This window comes from Hibiscus syriacus, unplaced genomic scaffold (assembly GCF_006381635.1).
Source record: "Hibiscus syriacus cultivar Baekdansim isolate YM2019G1 unplaced genomic scaffold, ASM638163v2 tig00117012_pilon, whole genome shotgun sequence".
Classification (NCBI taxonomy): domain Eukaryota; kingdom Viridiplantae; phylum Streptophyta; class Magnoliopsida; order Malvales; family Malvaceae; genus Hibiscus; species Hibiscus syriacus.
In genome coordinates this window covers 2,392,963-2,409,333 of record NW_024063524.1, presented here as the reverse complement: position 1 = coordinate 2,409,333, position 16,371 = coordinate 2,392,963, and the positions used below count along the sequence as shown (strand labels likewise).

Below are 16,371 nucleotides of genomic sequence, written 5' to 3'. Positions count from 1 at the left end.
ATTGCAATCCCAATATATGAATCTTAGGGAATCGTAGCCTCTTGGCAACACGATGGGCCGAGGAGCCGAAGATACGGGTTCAACAATGGCTAAAATATTCGGCTTGTACGAGTTTATCATATCACGAGCATTACGTGAGAAGACTCTATTTCCAGCACCTCTATAATTCCAAACTATAATACACATTAACAAGAGTTTTGAGGGGTCTCAAGTTGCACCTGCTCACTTGAGAGAACTTTATCAGCATCATCGATAACCATCTATATCGGAGAAGACGCACTGACAGGGGACTACGTACCTGGAGGTTTCTATAACACCCGACGAAGAGGAAGCGCAACTAACTTCGAGCGGCTTGAGGATTCTTTGATCAACAGTGTGAGTCGGTATCTAAAGCCTCTCCCATCACAGTATCGCAATTAACTATTGTTTTTGTTTTTATTGGAGGTGTAGATGAAACGTACATGGAGCTTTCACGTAGATTCTCGTTAAACTTTGCATGCATGGGTTAATTGGTGGCATTGGTCATCTCCAAGGCCCTTATGGGCTGCACATTAATAACATTTATTGTGGGTTTGTTAAAAATTTTGTCCACTGTTGATTTTGGTTTTTTAATGTTCTGCACGAATATGACCAATGTCATCAGCAAAACCCATGCATGCAAAGTTTAATGAAAGTCCACGTGAAATCTCCATGAATGTTATTTTTTTTATGGTGCTAAGTTGTTATTTATTTTGATTTTAAACATGTTTTAATTATTTAATTTTAAATTAATGGTCGAGATATTTTTATATTATAATTATAATTTTTTATTTTGAAAATATTTTAATTAAAATTTTAAAATTGTTTTCAAAACATTTTAGTTTCAAATAAGTAGCAGAAATATTATTTGCGGCCCTTTATCTAATTAAGCCTTGTTTGACGTGACTTTCTAAAAGTATTTTTAGGTTAAAAAAAAGTCGTTTGGACTGCAAAATCAATATCAAACGGATAAAAAATGAAAAAAAAATTATTTTGGACACAGTAGTTTCAAACCAACCGTAAAAGGTATGATTTCTAGCTTTTTCAGTTTTAACTTTGTGTTTGGAAGCAAATTACAATTTTACCCTTAGTAATGCATGAGCTTCACTCAATCATGTGTTTACATTTTATTTAATAAATTAATACTAACATCCTTAAAAAAAATTATTATTTAATAATAAATTTTAATTACTAATGTTTTTTGTAATATTCTTTTTGTCAAAACAACTATTTAAATTATTATTTCATAATAATTTTATGTCCACATGTTAAAAAGTATTGACAATATATTTTTCTTAATAAAATATTTCATATATAAAATATTATTAATGAATTATCTTAAAAATATTTTATATTTTTATTATAGTTTAAGTTGATATATTTTATATATCTTAGTAATATTAAGTGTAAATATAATTTAAACGTTATATTTTTAATTTACACCATAATGTTTATAATGAACATTTTATTTTTTTCAAACTCACTTTTTAACAACAATCTCAAACAGTTAAATTTTAAACTACACTTTTTTATAACACTTTTAAATGCTCGTTTATACAACACTTTTAAAAGTTACTTTTCAAAAAGTACGCCAAACTGACCTTTAGTAGATTCGTTGTCATTCAAATTTAGTGTAAAAATTTAAAAACAAATCTATTATTCTACATGGTCAAATTGTTATTCAACGTCTAATTTAACGGTCACACTTAGAAATAAGTTTTTAGCTTATCCAAATTTGACCTAAGTATTATACTATCTATTTGTTACTCAACTCGATTCGAGTTTAGGAAGATTTCGTCTAATTTGAGATTTGATCTGATTTTTGGTAAAAACATACATGCACTCATATCTAACCCGATAAAAATATATATCTTAAATCATGTCGAGAATTTTCACCTAAACTCGAAGCGTAATGAAATGACATGATTGATTCAATTCTAACATTTCAAGAATTCAGTTAGAGTATGTTAAAATTTAGGTTCCAATATAAAATGGGGGTGATTATTTGGGGATGCTTGGTGGAATTAACCCTTAAATATAGGTTTTCATGGCCCACTGTTCTAGAATTCTAAAGTAATCGTTTGGGCTTTATACTATGTTGTAGGCCACACTTTCAATTCATGTAGGCTTTATGTTAAGGACTTTGAGCCCCTTTTAAAGGAACGGAGTCAGCAGATTTTAGAATAGCCCAGTTATTGATCCAATAAACAAGGGCCAGTTTCTTAAGAGCATGCCACATCTACCCTCTAAGCTAAAACGACACCGTTTTGAGACACGTGTCGTACGAGAATGTCTTCTAGTTCCCGGCTACAGTCCCCTAACTGCTGTCCAAAGTATATATTTCATTTTTACAGGTTGGAATTGAAAAAAGGAAAAGCATGCGAACCTTCATTATCTATGATTCCTACTTGTTCTGGATCCAAACATCTCCAAAAGGGCTTTCTTTTCCTTTGACTCTTTCCTTTTTTTCATTCTTAATCCTCCATGGGCAAAGGCGGTGGTTGTGTCCCGAGCAAGAAGAAACGTTCTTCCTCCGCTGAAGACGCCTCTCGCCGCCGTGGATCCTCCACTACACTCTCCAACAACCCACCCATCGCCTCCGAGGAAGATGTCCGTGAAATCCCTGCCGCGACGGTGAATTCCACGAATACCCAATCGAATTTAAAACTGTTCATTGTTTTCTACTCTATGTACGGTCACGTGGAGAAGTTGGCCAAGCGGTTGAAAAAAGGAGTCGAGGGAGTGGAAGGTGTTGAGGCAGTTCTTTTTCGGGTCCCCGAGACGCTTCCGGCTGATGTGTTGGAGCTCATGAAGGTGCCACCTAAAGACCCTGAGATACCTGAGGTTACGGCGGCGGAATTGGTGGAGGCGGATGGGTTACTGTTCGGGTTTCCGACGAGGTATGGGTGTATGGCGGCTCAGATGAAGGCGTTTTTCGACTCCACGGGTCAGCTCTGGAAGGAGCAGACGCTGGCTGGGAAGCCGGCTGGGTTCTTTGTTAGTACTGGAACTCAAGGAGGAGGCCAAGAAACCACAGCGTAAGTTAGAATTTTGATTTAATTTATCTACTGTTGCTGGAATGTTGCTTTACGAGTGAAATGGGAACTCAATTTTGCAGAGTAACTTTGAGTAACAGTTTCGATTCTTTCTCGTTTCCTGAATTTGTTATCCAAAACAAGAGAAATCTAGAAACTTATAATGTTGGTCTTGGGTTTATTTAGGTGAGATGGTTTGAGTATTGTCATACTGATTTATGTTGTTTAGTTTATCATCTATGTTTGAACAAAGTGCTAATGGATTAACTTAATGGCTAGAAATCATGGAAGATAGTTTCTTTGAAATCAAATTGGTAGGAATTGGAGCTATTCTATTGTGCCCTTTGTAACTTTAATTTTTCTTGGGAGAATAAAGAATTTTCTCGAATCGACATTATCTAATTGAGTTTTGGTTACTATAATCTCTGATTTTTATGAGAAATTTTATTGTTTGATTACAATTCTGGTAGGCATTCTACATTCTTAAATTCATTGATGTTATTTTAACAAATAAGAGTGCTTATTCAACACTCTACTAGCCTAGAAAATTAAGCCAATGGACACTTGCTTCCTAGTTTCTCCTTACTAGTATTTTCCTTTGGAAGTTATGATTTTCACATCTTGTTCATGCTCAATGAAAGATGAATTATGCCCAACATGAACTCTGAATATTGGATCACAGTTGATGGTCAATTTCCATGTGATTATAGCTTTCGATCTTTCCAAGTTCCTTCGGACATACCATATCTACACTAAAACAGAAGCTAAATGCTTGAGGATCTAAAGTGGCATGATTTTCAATAGTATGGACTATCAAGTTCCTTTGAGACCTATTTCTTCTACCATATTTTTAATAAATATGTGGAGAAATGTTGAAATGGAATTGTTATGCAATCAAACCTAGAAGGGTTAGATACTTAGATTAATACTTTTTCTCTGAGAGTATATATAAAAACAATGAAAAAATATATGGGTTATGTACTTATGAATGAACTCATGTACCAAGGACTATATTTATCGACATTTTGACGTTTCTCGTGCTACTTCTGGCTCAGTTGGACAGCAATAACCCAGTTGGCACACCATGGAATGCTATTTGTTCCCATTGGCTACACTTTCGGAGCTGGTATGTTCAAGATGGATTCCATACGAGGAGGTTCACCTTATGGTGCTGGAGTTTATGCCGGTGATGGCACAAGAGAGCCAAGTGAAACAGAGTTGGCTCTTGCAGAGCATCAGGGGAAGTACATGGCTGGTGTGGTCAAGAGGCTGCTTTCTCAGGCATGACATACTCTTTTTTCCCCCTTGTTCAATCTGTTCTTCATTAATTGAATTGTGTTTGGTTTTGTGAATTGGTCTTGGCATTTGTACTGTTAGCACCCATCATGAAAGATGTCACTAATTATTGGTATCCACTTTCAGCTTTCATGTTTGCCAATTCCATTCGAGAAAGATGTACGTGATTTGATATTCTTCCGTCTTGTCTTGTCTTATCATATAAGATGTCTATATGTGGGAATTGGGATTCCTGGTTTGTATAATTTTCTCCATGTAATTCACTTAAAAGTTTGATTTTTAATAAACAAAAAAAGGGTTGCATTTTCTTTTTTATTGCCATACAAAATCCTATTATTGTCTCTGTTTGAATCATCATCCGTTTTATGTATCAATAAGGAAAATATGCAGTATGAAATTATCACACCCAAGGTGAAGATTAGCCAGTTTTTGCATTCTGATATGCCAATCTTTGGCGATGTTTGCCATAGCATTATGCGAGGGAGGAACCATCCTTTCTTAGAGCCCTTTACAGCTCATGATTTAAGCATTTTCATCCTGGCTAGGATTGCTTCACCCTCTTTAATCACCAGTCTTTCTGATCATTGCCTCTCTCACTTCTCCCAATCACACCTTGAGATGCAGCTCCGATGTGCTCAGCCAATACTGGTGCATTCATCTCCTGTTCGGCATACAGCGTCCACTCATTAATTGGAACACGATTGACAATACTCTTCAGACCTGAGTTCCACTTGTAATGAGACAAAAATCCACCAATGGATGGGTGGCTCTAGATTTTAGCTCGAGGTGCCCACATCGGAACCTCCAACCCGTTTTTTTGTCCGGGAAGGCAGTGTTGCCGTTGTTTGTCTTAAAAATGTTGCTGTTGAATCAGTCTCTACTGGTGGGCCAACGACCCAAATGAACCGTTGATTTTTACCAAATATATTTTTTTATATACCATCATCAAATCAAATAAATTTTAATTAATCGTTTACATAAGTTTTTATTGAAATTTATAGAAATGTAAAATTCTACTTGTATTTAATTTGGACAATGTTATGAATTTATTAATTACCTGCATGATGCATCATCGTCTTGATTTTCTAGTATATGTAACTGGAGCCTCGAAATTAATGGGCTGATTTGAGTTTACAAATTTCTACACTTTTGGATCAAATACACATCACAACATGAGCCTCGTGGGTTTATTTTATTTATTCTAAAGACGCTCTTTCAAGTTTGAAACCCCAAAACTGAACTAATTTTGAGAATCAATACATTTCCACCACAAATTAGTCACTCGGCTCTAGCATTTTTCACTTCTTCCATATGAATGTCCAGTAATTTAGAAAAATAATAACTTGAAAGGAAAAGAGTGGCAGTTAGTCCCTTCCAAATCCCGAGTTTGTGTTTTCTTCAATGGATGTATGTTCCTGCAAACTAGACAATCTCTTCACATGGCAAAATAGAATCCTATCAATCATATTCATGAATGGATAAATTAGAGAGAATTCAAACATAAACACAGAGAGTGGAACATTTTTTAGATAAACCCCTAAATTCCTTTCTTCATCCTGGATATGAGCAATAAGCAGCGATATCAAAAAATTAAATCTGTACAGATCGAAAAAAGATAGGCCACTGAACGATGATCTCTGAGCAATGCCAATTAATCCGAGCTTTATACACAGGTCTTGCTAGTTCCAAGTGTAAGTTCCAGATCATCTAAGCCAATCTCATGTATTCTCTCTCCTTCCCAAGGCTTCACTCTACAATCCCCAAACTCAAATTCCGAGCATCTCCCCATCTCTGCAACATTCGCCTGGAGATGACCATGTTGAAATTGAACCACCCTTTTCACAAGGCTAAAAGTAGGTGAAGGAGGAGGAGCCGCCGCCTGACAACTCACCCAACGACCAGAGTCAACAGTTGTGGCATCGAACTCGTCGCATTCTGGTATGGTGGATGGTGTGCGGTGGTGCTGCCTTGTGGGGCTAGATGGGGCTGAGGTAGTGAAAATTGGGTGGCGAAACGAGTATAGGGAGTCCCAGTCAGATTTGAGCTTAGATCCTCTAGTGGGGGAAGAAAGTGACGGGGTCAGTGGAGCGATGTTGGATATGGCTGCAATGTTACTGAGGAATGGAAGGAGGTGAGTCGAGATTTTTGAATCGAAACGAGTCGGACTCGGGCATAAGGAAGATGAGGGACTCGCATGATAGGAAGGTACGGGGCTTGGCAAAGATGAAGACTGTGGGCTGGGTTGAATAGATGAACATGAACTGATGTTGGTCGAAGCCGCTCCAAGCTCCAACAGAGGTGGCTTGCATCCCTGCATCAAAAGATGAACAGAAACCCGTTTTAGAACAAACTTCAAAAAGTAAAATTTCGTACAACTGAAGGGAAGGGAAAAGGAAACCTTGCGGTAAGTGGTGCCATCTTCTTTAACGATCCAACCAACCTCGGCACAAAGAGCTTTCAAGACCTCGTTGTTGTCGCAATGTTTGGGGAGCTTATAATTGCCTTGAGCTTGGAGGCCAGAATATATGTTTGCAGCTATGGCTCTTCTTCTCCGTTCTCTCCTCTTATTGTTCTCCCTTTCTTTCCATGTGAGTAATCTCCCTGTCATCTTCACTAATTTCTTGCTTTTTTTTTTCTCTTTCAAGTTCCAACCTTGGAGGAGAAGAAGATGCAGAAATGTGTGGAGTCCCAATAGAGACACGCAGGAGACCAAGTCCTCTTTCTCACGAAAATATTGCTTTGCTCTATGGTTGAAGTTGGGAAAGTTTTAGGCTTTCGCAGCGTTGGTTTCTTAGATTCTTCCTATGTTTCTCGCCCTCTCTTTCTCTTTTGCTTTCACACTTGGTTGAATACAAGTAATCTGAAGTGATATAAACCCATAAAAGAATACTAGTATTGATGATAGCCTAATCAAGGTTGGAAAACATGAAACTGCCCTACCCTATCACGTGGTGGATTGGTTTTTTGTTAAGGATTTTTTATGGCATGTTTTGTGTTTTTAATTTTTGGTTCGTGGAAAAGAAGAAATGTGCTGAGTTTGGTGAATCTCTGGCATCTTCTTTGCTTTAAAATCATACTCATTTGTCAGTTATTCCTGAAAAGTGATGAGTCCCAAAAGTGATGATTGTATTTTCGTACCCTGCTTGCTTGGTAACAAAACTGAGCTAAATTGTCTGAATAACTTTTAAATATGAGCCGAATTAATAAGTTAAAAAACTAAAAAAAGAGCGGTCATCCAAAGCTTTTGCTCGAGTGAATTTGGTTGCGCACACAGTCAATTTGTGGTACGCTGTGGCCATTAGGCCTCCATTATTGACACGACAAGGATGATAACTTCTTTGCAATTTACCCCTTCCCACCTCTTTGCTTAACTTCTCTCTGCACACAATTATTTTCTTATAAAATTAATGTTTGGTTTGGTCACAGGTCTCACTAGAGTCCTCTTGGGGATCTTAATGCTATTTTTATTCATATTTTTTTAAAAAACTTTTAATTAAATATATAAAATAAATTATATATAAATATATTTAATCTTATATTTTTTAAATTATTACAATAATAACAACTGGATTGAAATTAAATTAAATCAATTTTTAAATTTTAGTTTCAAACAATTTAGAATATAGATTAGATCAAAAACAATATCTTATAATTATATGCCAAATTGCCAATCTTAATCTATGCTTATTTAAATTGATGGACATCTACACTTGATATATATGCGGTTAAGTGAATTGATAGATTCTCTTTTTTTGTTTGAACAAGACATCAAACCACAATTATAACTGGTTTCCAGCACCACTTGCGACGGTGGTTCAATAAAGAAAACCTCACGTATCGATATAAATAAATCGAGCCAAAGCAGTTAAACAATCCGTTACACTATGTCGAATATATCTGATACAAACTTCTCGTTTCCGCTTCATGAATTTCTTTATCACAATGATGAGGACCTTAAAATTGTAGAGCTTGAACGGGAGAGATATTGCCATATCTTTCAATCCATCAGTAACCCCATTCTGTTCTTTGGGAATATGGTTAAGCCGTAGTTTCCGATTCCATTGGATTAAATAGACATGTGGTAGTGTCGCGACCGTCTTTCGGTTGGGCCCCGAATTGAACTTCGACTTGTATTAAATGAATTGGAGTTGCCATCGACCATTTTAAAACAAATTTAGGTGGGTCGGACACCATCTTACCTGATCTGCGTTGTACCAGAAACGTGTCGAGTTTGGGAGTCGATTACGGTCAAGGAAGGATTAGCACCCTTGAACCACCCTTTCGATACCAATTAATTTTTCGGTTGTCATTATTTGCGAAAATTTAAATTTAAATTGAAATTAAAAAATTCAATCCGAATTAATTACCTTTGATCGATTGAAAGTATCCATCTCCCATGTTTTGCATGTAGAGAAATTGGATTTGCAATGAAAATGATCTGCCACTCATCGTGCTTTTAGATACTGGCTTTGGATCCTCCACGCTTATTTTTTGTCCTTTTATTCCCTCGGTTTTTCCAAATCGTTGCCCATTCCTCTGATTTTGATTCCACGTTTTTCTCTGTGTGTTCCTCTTGATGCATGAGTCTATTTATAGTATAAAGAAACCTATTTTTAGCTCAAATTTAGAGTTCTACTTGGACTCAAAATGCTTCGATTTTAGTGTTTTAATAGGACTCAAATACGTTGGTTTTAGTGTTTCAATAGGACTCAAATACGTTGGTTTATTTTCTGAATCTCACTAAATCGAGGTTGTTGAGTATGAGGCCCACAAAAATAATAAAATAAAAATATATTAATAATAATAATAATAAATAAATAAATAAATAAATATATAATATAATAAAATGTTTTTATAGACCCGGACAAAAACGGGTGTCTACAGCTGCCTCTCTTTGCACATTTTTGTGTTAACAAGAATAGGGCAAAGATGAAAAAGACAACCAGTTTTTGTCCGGTTCTCTTTGATTTGAGTCTTGATAGTGTTTGTTGTGACAATAAGTCTATATATTGGGCACAATATCCTTCTTCTTGAAGTTGAAATCGTGGGGAATCGGAAAGTGGCTCTTTGTTGCCAATCTTAGTCGACCTTGGTCTTCTTCTCGATTTAGAGACATGTGTGTAAAAATTTGACCGAAAAGTAGTTTCTTGCTGATGCAACGCAGTTAATACACCCTCGAGCCGAATGGAATCGAACTCGAAGTTCTTTGGCAGATAACCCTTCTTGCCTTGAGCTATACTGCAAATGATGGTGCCTTTGAGCTGAGTAGAGTCGAACTCCAAGGTCTTTGTTGACATATAACCCTTCTAGCCTTGAGTTATGCCGTAAATGATGTTCCCTCGAAGCTGAGTGTAATCGAACTCGAGGGTCTTTGGCAGATAGCCCTTCTCGACTTAAGCTATACTACAAATGATGTATCTTAGAGTTGAGCATAGTCGAACTCGAAGGTCTTTGGTTGGCAGATAACCCTTATCGACTTAAGTTATGCTGCAAATGATATGCCTTGGAGCTGAGCGTAGTCGAACTCGAAGGTTTTTTGGTCAACGATAACCCTTCTAGCCTTGAGTTATATTGTAAATGATGTGCCCTCGAAGTTGAGTGCAATCGAACTCGAGGATCTTTGGCAGATAGCCCTTCTCGACTTAAGCTATACTGTAAATGATGTGCCTTGGAGCTGAGCGTAATCGAACTCGAATGTCTTTGGTTGGCAGATAACCCTTCTCGACTTAAGTTATGCTGCAAATGATATGACTTGGAGCTGAGTGTAGTCAAACTCAAAGGTCTTTTGGTCACAGATAACCCTTCTAGCCTTGAGTTATACTGTAAATGATGTGCCCTCGAAGCTGAGTGTAATCGAACTCGAGGGTCTTTGGTTGGCAGATAACCCTTCTTGACTTAAGTTATGCTGCAAATGATGTGCCTTGGAGCTGAGCGTAGTCGAACTCGAAGGCATTTGGTGGGCACGATTCCCTTCGTCGTGAAGTTGAAACCGTGGATGGCCCATTCGTTGTGAAGTTCAGCCTCGAATTGGATATCCTTCTTCGTGAAGTTGAAATCCAAATATTTGTGCTATTTCGAGGCCAATATCCTTCGTCGTGAAGTTGAAATTGACTCTGAAACTGGAAAGTTATTTGTTGACAGTCAGTCGCCCCTTCGTTGTGAAGTTGAGCTTGTGTTGTCTCGAGTCCAATATCCTTCACTGTGAAGTTGAAATTGGCTCTGAATGAAACTGAAAAGTTGTTTGTTGACCGTCAGTCGCCCTTTTGCTGTGAAGTTGAGCGTGTGTTGTCTCGAGTCCAATATCATTCGTTGTGAAGTTGAAATTGACTCTGAATGAAACTGAAAAGTTGTTTGTTGACAGTCAGTTGCCCCTTCGCTGTGAAGTTGAGCTTGTGTTGTTTCGAGGCCAATATCCTTCGCCTTGAAGTTGAAATTGACTCTGAAACTGGAAAGTTGTTTGTTGACAGCCAGCTGCCCCTTCGCTGTGAAGTTGAGCTTGTGTTGTCTCGAGTCCAATATCCTTCGCTGTGAAGTTGAAATTGGCTCTAAATGAAACTAAAAAGTTGTTTGTTGACAGTCAGTCGCCCCTTCACTGTGAAGTTGAGCTTGTGTTGTCTCGAGTTCAATATCCTTCGCTGTGAAGTTGAAATTGATTTTGAATGAAACTGAAAAGTTGTTTGTTGACAGTCAGTGGCCCCTTCACAGTGAAGTTGAGCTTGTGTTGTCTAGAGTCCAATATCCTTCGATGTGAAGTTGAAATTGACTCTGAATGAAACTAAAAAGTTATTTGTTGACCTTCAGTCGCCCCTTCGCTGTGAAGTTGAGCAACCACCATCAATTTCTAAATACACTTTTTGAATCGATCATCTTTCATCTTGAAGTTGAAATTTGACTCTAAAAGCTGTAAAACAAATGTGTGCTAAAAATGATAAATGTGATGCTCTTAAGTGTGTCTAAGATGCATACAACATGAATTAATTCTGTTTTATCTCTTGGATGGAGCCTCATTTTTGTCTGTTGGTCTTGTCGTTGGAATCGACCATGCCCCAGTTCAAGCTTTGGCTTTACAGACCTTATGAAAGGAAAAGGTTATATTGGTTTATTGCAAGAGCAGGGTACAATGTTTGAGTGCATATTCTGGGTAAAGTCAAATTCCTTGTTTTAAATCATGTTACTTCGTCAAAGATCTGTAACTTTGAACCATTTTCAGAGTTTCTTAATTCAGATGATATTCAAAGAATTGCAAGTTTGCAAATGTGATTCATTGCTTAACGTCTTTAAAGTAACATAAATTTATTTAAAAGTCCTTACAAAAACTTGATAAAAAATGAAAAACAAATTCAAACAGAATGCCTCAAATGATGAAATGAACTTCCTCACTTGGATGCCCCCAAGTTGTTGAAGTTGATCCAATTCTGGTTACGCATCTTCTGCACGACTCTCTTGAATGCGTAACAATTATCAATTGTGTGCCCTGGGACACCGCCGTAAAATTCACAATGAGCATTCTTGTCATACCACTTGGGGTATGGAGACTTCATGGGTTCCATCGGATATGGTGACACTACGTGGGTGTCAAGAAGTTGCTGGTAAAGCTCTTTGTAGGTCCTGGAATAGAATCAAAATGTTCCCATTTTTTATGAGACATATGAATGTAATAAAAAAGAAAAATAATGCGAAATATGCAGGAATGCATGATGCATGCAATGTTTGAGGCATTGATCAAAAAATATGTTTGTTATTAGAAATAATCCTTATTGGAGGCAAAAGTGTTTTATCTTTTAAGAGAAAAAAATATCCTGACAGCTTCTGACATGTTGACTAGTCTTCTGCCTTCGTCTGTCACCGGTTGAATAACTCTGTCGAACCGCTCTGGCTTCTCTAGATGAACCGTGCAAATGTTGAGTTACTTTTTGTACTGGCCCGAGAAGTCTCGAATGACTGTATCTCTGGCATTTATCTTTTGTTAAACATGTTTCTAACGAATACATCATTGGAGCCCTCAATTGATAGGAACTATGTGAAGTTCATTTGTATGTTTCTTGAATTCGTCAGTAAGGGTCTCCAATTTCAGCTATCGTTTTGCCATTGTTGTCTTTGAATGGACTCCCTTCATCTTGCTCATGCAACCTCTGCCAGTCAGTTCTTCAAAGATAGACTTTCATTGTGCTTGATGTAGACCCGGTTCATTCTGAGTCCTTTATAATGCAGCAGAGTGATACACTCTTCAATTGTTGGCACCACGTCTTCTGGATTGAATGCGACACATAGTCACCTTGTAGACTGTCCTCTGTATTTTCATCTCTTGTATTACAGCTCATTTGTCTATTAATGAAGATTATTCATGTTTAACAAACACATTTTTGGTGGATCAACACCTCTTTTAAATGATGCAAGTGATGAAAATATGAAAAAACGTTAGTGAGGTGAAAATAATAAAAAATAATCATGAAAAATAAAAGTCCTACCCCACATGATGTTTATCCCACATGCTTTATTTCCTACCCGGACATGATCTCTATCCCGCATGCTAATTTCAAACAAATCCTAACCGCATAATTGTCTAGTTCGCATTCTTTGAACAGAAAGTAAGGCAGGAAACAAAGCATCCTAGGGTTTGGAATGAGGTTTTCGGGTGGGCTCTAATTCCCTATACTCTCCCGGTTTAGGTTCTAAAAAAGGTACTCGAGTTCTCCTTGCTGGTGCCCCCTTGGGCTTGCCAGACCCTTAGTCCTAAACCCATTACAGGCTCATGTGGACTAAGTTAAACTCGAGAGGATACATTCTCTTATGCCCGCTCGGTGAATAAATTCACATTAAGACATAAGGTATATGAATCCCGAAGGTTGCTTGCTAGGCCCGCACAGAGAATAAATTCTCATGAAGACGTCGTTTTCACCCCCATTTAAAACGGGTTTGGAGCTCTGGTATAGAGCCTAAGATGGAAAACTTTGAAAATATGAAATCATTGAAAAACGTTAGTACAACTATTTATTTGAAAAATAATCAAAGATAAATAATTGAAATCGAATGAATAAATTAAAATTTAAACTTTTAATTTTCGCTAAAAATGACAATCGGAAATTAATTTCGGCCTGACTCATTTACCTATCCCCAGCAGAGTCGTCAAGCTGTCGCGACCGTCTTTTGGTTGGGCCCCGAATTGGGCTTCGACTTGGATTAAATGAATTGGAGTCGCCACCGACCATTTTAAGACGAATTTAGGTGGGTCGAACACCATCTTACCTGATCTGCGTTGTACCAGAAACGTGTCGGGTTCGGGAGTCGGTTACGGTCAGGAATGATTAGCACCTTGAACCGCCCTTCGGTACCAATTAATTTCCGGTTGTCTTTATTTGCGAAAATTAAAATTGAAATTAAAAAATTCAATCCGAATTAATTACCTTTGATTGATTGAAAGTATCCATCTCCCATGTTTTGCGTGTAGAGAAACTGGATTTGCAATGAAAATGCTCTGCCACTCCTCGTGCTTTTAGTTACTGGCTTTGGATCCTCCACGCTTATTTTTTGTCCTTTTCTTCCCTCAGTTTTTCCAAATCGTTGCCACTTCCTCTGATTTTGATTCCACGTTTTTCTCTGTGTGTTCCTCTTGATGCATGAGTCTATTTATAGTATAAAGAAACCTATTTTTAGCTCAGATTTAGAGTTCTACTTGGACTCAAAATGTTTCGATTTTAGTGTTTCAACAGGACTCAAATACGTTGATTTATTTTCTGAATCTCACTAAATCGAAGTTGTTGAGTGCGGGGCCTGAAAAAATAATAAAATAAAAAAATATTTATAATAATAATAATAATAAATAAACAAATAAACAAAGAAATATATATATATATATATAATATAACCCAAACAAAAATGGATGTCTACATATACCATCGGTGAAAATATAGCCATCGTCACACCTTGCTTTAGAAGTTTAAAAACTTCTCTACTATCTGTGTCCACCATGATGTTTTGAATTCCAAGATTCCATGTCATTTCAAGTCCAGAAACCACTCCCCATAATTCAGCATCTGGTACCAATCACCATCCTAGAGCTTTTGTGAATCCCATGATCCAATCATTATTGAAATCTCGCAATGATACCCCACAAGCAATCACACTTATATCTAGCTTGTGAGTCCCATTTAAATTCAGCTTCCACCAACCACCTCCCATTACTGTTGTTGATCTCCCTATAGTCCACGATTTGTCGACTGTCGTGGCGTAGCTTTAATGCATGAGTAGCTTCCGTTTCAAGATATATTCTCGATACTTTCAATGTCAAAAAAAGTTAAGGTTGACTAATGATTTTCATTTAACATGAATTATTTTAACTAAAAGTTAAAATATTAAAAATTAAATATAAAAAATAGAGGATGAAGTGATTATTTGCGTAAATATTGAGTCCTAATTTTATTATTGTTGAATGTAAAGAAAGAAGCAGGATTATAATAACTATAAACGTTATAGAAGAAAGTAATATGCTTCATTGATTTTGATTGAATACAATGCATATATATATATATATATTATATATAGGCTTAGTAAACATCGGGATCATAGTGAGAGACTTAACAACCTTCACAACAAACTGGGACCCACTGCTGTTAGCCACAACAATATTCTTCCCAGCCCACAGCTAATACTCCAATATGTTCTCTGCTTCTTCTTGTTATTTCTTGTCAACTTTAACACTGGGATGAAACAAAGGAAATCGAGATCTAGCTAAAGGTTTGGTGAAGCCATCTGCTTCCTGACTTGCTGTGGGAACATAGTTTACTTGTAAAGTGTTGTCGGCTACTTTCTCACGAACAAAATGCATGTCAAGCTCAACATGCTTTGAACGAGCATGGAACATTGAATTGGCACTCATGGCAATTGCACTGATGTTTTCACTCTAAACTACTGTCAGTTCACCAGGAACAATACTCATGTCAGCAAGTAAAGCCTTCAGTCATACAATATCAGCCACCATATATGCAATGCTACGTATTCAACCTCAGTGCTTGATCGGGAGATAGATTCTGTTTGCGAGAACTCCACGAAATCAGATTGTTTCCTAAGAAAACGCATGAGCTGGAGATGGAACGATGATCATTGATGTCGCTTGCCCAGTCGACATATGCAAAAGCCACGATGTTAGACACAGTGTTGGAGGGTAGGAACACTAACCCAAAATCCATCGTGCCTCTCAAGTAGCATAAAATCTTTTACTTTCTTCATTGTATTCAATGAAAATCAATGAAGCATATTACTTTCTTCTTCAACGTTTATAGCTTTTATCATTGTGCTTCTTTCTTTACATTCAACAATTACTATGCCAAAAAGTACTTGTTGCATTTTCCATGTGGCAGTAGCTGAATTGACTCATTACCTAAAATTTTCATTCTCGATGAGAGAGAGTGATGAATTTTTGCAATTGCCAAACAACTTTCAAGAGGTATCTGTAAAACATTTATTACAGTAAGCAGAAGATATGTGGCGACACGTTAGCGTCAGCGTTTCTCATCTACTAAACTCATAAAGAATCTGTCTTAGTTTTCTATCTCACAATATTTATTGTCACGTAATTATTTTTTTTAAAATTTTGTTTAAAACTTTAAATTTCACTGTCAAAATGTTCCATTTATAAGGGGTCTGATTTGTAAAGAATTGTTAAACAATAATCATCAATTTAATCAGTTGCATTGCACATAATTTCTTATGTTCAATGTATATAAATATTTAAATTAATCTCTTATATTCATATGAACATTGTGATCAACACTCTTAAGCGGATCAAGATCTATGGAGATGCTAATTGTAGATTTTCATATGATACGGTTCGGGTGGTAGTTCAACCTTAGCCATCCACGTGTAATGACTAATTGAGTCAGGCTACTTTGATATTTTCTGTCGTGAAACCACATCCTCCAATTTCTCGTCCTCCATTGCCTGCGATAAATTCAAAAATTGTTTTCAATTCTATAAAAGAACGAGATAATTGACCTTTTTACTATAATGCCATCGATTTCACATT

The 16,371-nt window shown here is 36.9% G+C and overlaps 2 protein-coding genes across 3 annotated transcripts; one reads left to right on the top strand and one right to left on the bottom strand.

Moving 5' to 3' along the window:
- The first annotated feature begins 2,401 nt into the window (after positions 1-2,401).
- On the top strand, positions 2,402-4,636 carry LOC120195389 (probable NAD(P)H dehydrogenase (quinone) FQR1-like 2). The gene is made up of 2 exons (XM_039197428.1): positions 2,402-3,056; positions 4,109-4,636. The coding sequence occupies exons 1-2, from the start codon at positions 2,503-2,505 to the stop codon at positions 4,338-4,340; spliced, it is 786 nt and encodes a 261-aa protein (XP_039053359.1). The 5' UTR covers positions 2,402-2,502; the 3' UTR covers positions 4,341-4,636.
- Positions 4,637-5,889: 1,253 nt separating this feature from the next.
- LOC120195397 (BES1/BZR1 homolog protein 2-like) lies at positions 5,890-7,174 on the bottom strand. Of its 2 annotated transcripts, XM_039197436.1 has the most exons (3): positions 6,748-7,174; positions 6,339-6,660; positions 5,890-6,263 (listed from the first exon to the last, which is right to left on the bottom strand). In XM_039197436.1, exons 1-3 carry the CDS (start codon positions 6,955-6,957, stop codon positions 6,013-6,015), a joined length of 783 nt encoding a protein of 260 aa, XP_039053367.1. In that variant the 5' UTR covers positions 6,958-7,174; the 3' UTR covers positions 5,890-6,012. The 2 variants fall into 2 exon arrangements, with proteins under 2 accessions (XP_039053367.1, XP_039053365.1); XM_039197434.1 differs by having other exon boundaries at positions 5,890-6,660; positions 6,748-7,173.
- Positions 7,175-16,371: the final 9,197 nt, after the last annotated feature.

Bases quoted from the DNA above. Each gene is read 5' to 3' on its own strand.
- LOC120195389 (XM_039197428.1), top strand. From the start codon at position 2,503: ATGGGCAAAGGCGGTGGTTGTGTCCCGAGCAAGAAGAAACGTTCTTCC. The intron at 3,057-4,108 runs GTAAGTTAGAAT...CTTCTGGCTCAG, and splicing joins GGAGGCCAAGAAACCACAGC to TTGGACAGCAATAACCCAGT.
- LOC120195397 (XM_039197434.1), bottom strand. From the start codon at position 6,957: ATGACAGGGAGATTACTCACATGGAAAGAAAGGGAGAACAATAAGAGG. The intron at 6,661-6,747 runs GTTTCCTTTTCC...CTTTTGATGCAG, and splicing joins ATGGCACCACTTACCGCAAG to GGATGCAAGCCACCTCTGTT.